A 622-nucleotide genomic window follows, 5' to 3' on the forward strand; every position below is an offset into this window, starting at 1 on the left:
AGCAGGTCACAGGCCAAGCCCTGACTCCTGGGTCTAATGTTCGTGGCAAGTGACCCAAAGATGCAGACCCAGCAGCCTAGAGGGTCCTGCCTGGCGACCAATGGTGGAGCATTATAGCCTTGCACCCCTCTGGTCTGTGAGGGGTCTGGGCCAGCAAGGCTACCTGTATGCAAGGACAGAAACACCTGGAGAGGACAGGGGAACCTCATGGGAAGAGCAGGAGCCCAGCTCAAACCCGGGGCATCTGGTGACGCACTGAGAGCCCCAGCAGCCACCTTCCCTGACGTCTGGAAGCACGTGGGCTCTGAGGACAGCTTGGGAGCCATGGGAGAGGACCTGGGGCTTCCCGCGGAGACAGCCAGGTACTTGAGGAATGAGTCAGAAAACTGAAGGGATGCAATTGCATTTATAGCCCAGACTTTTCACATGGATCCTAGACGAGGAGGAGGAAGGGGAGAAACGAACCCAACACCATGAGGTCTAACCCTGCAAAGATGCGCCAGGTCCCTTACATGCAGTTTCGAGCAGCTAAGTCGCGATGAAGGAAGTTTCTGTCGCTCAGATACTCCATCCCCTGGGCAATGTCCACCATGAACTTCAGCAGTGTCTGCACGGGAATGTG

At 56.6% G+C, this 622-nt stretch overlaps 1 protein-coding gene across 1 annotated transcript in view; it reads right to left on the bottom strand.

The window, feature by feature from the left end:
- Nucleotides 1-508: 508 nt before the first annotated feature.
- LOC105310255 (tyrosine-protein kinase Mer-like) overlaps nucleotides 509-622 on the bottom strand; it is a 7,953-nt gene continuing 7,839 nt past the window's right edge. Inside the window, exon 5 of the mRNA XM_023526639.1 lies at nucleotides 509-622. Within this exon, the coding sequence (XP_023382407.1) occupies nucleotides 509-622 (114 nt within the window).

This window comes from Pteropus vampyrus, unplaced genomic scaffold (assembly GCF_000151845.1).
Source record: "Pteropus vampyrus isolate Shadow unplaced genomic scaffold, Pvam_2.0 Scaffold1655, whole genome shotgun sequence".
Lineage (NCBI taxonomy): Eukaryota > Metazoa > Chordata > Mammalia > Chiroptera > Pteropodidae > Pteropus > Pteropus vampyrus.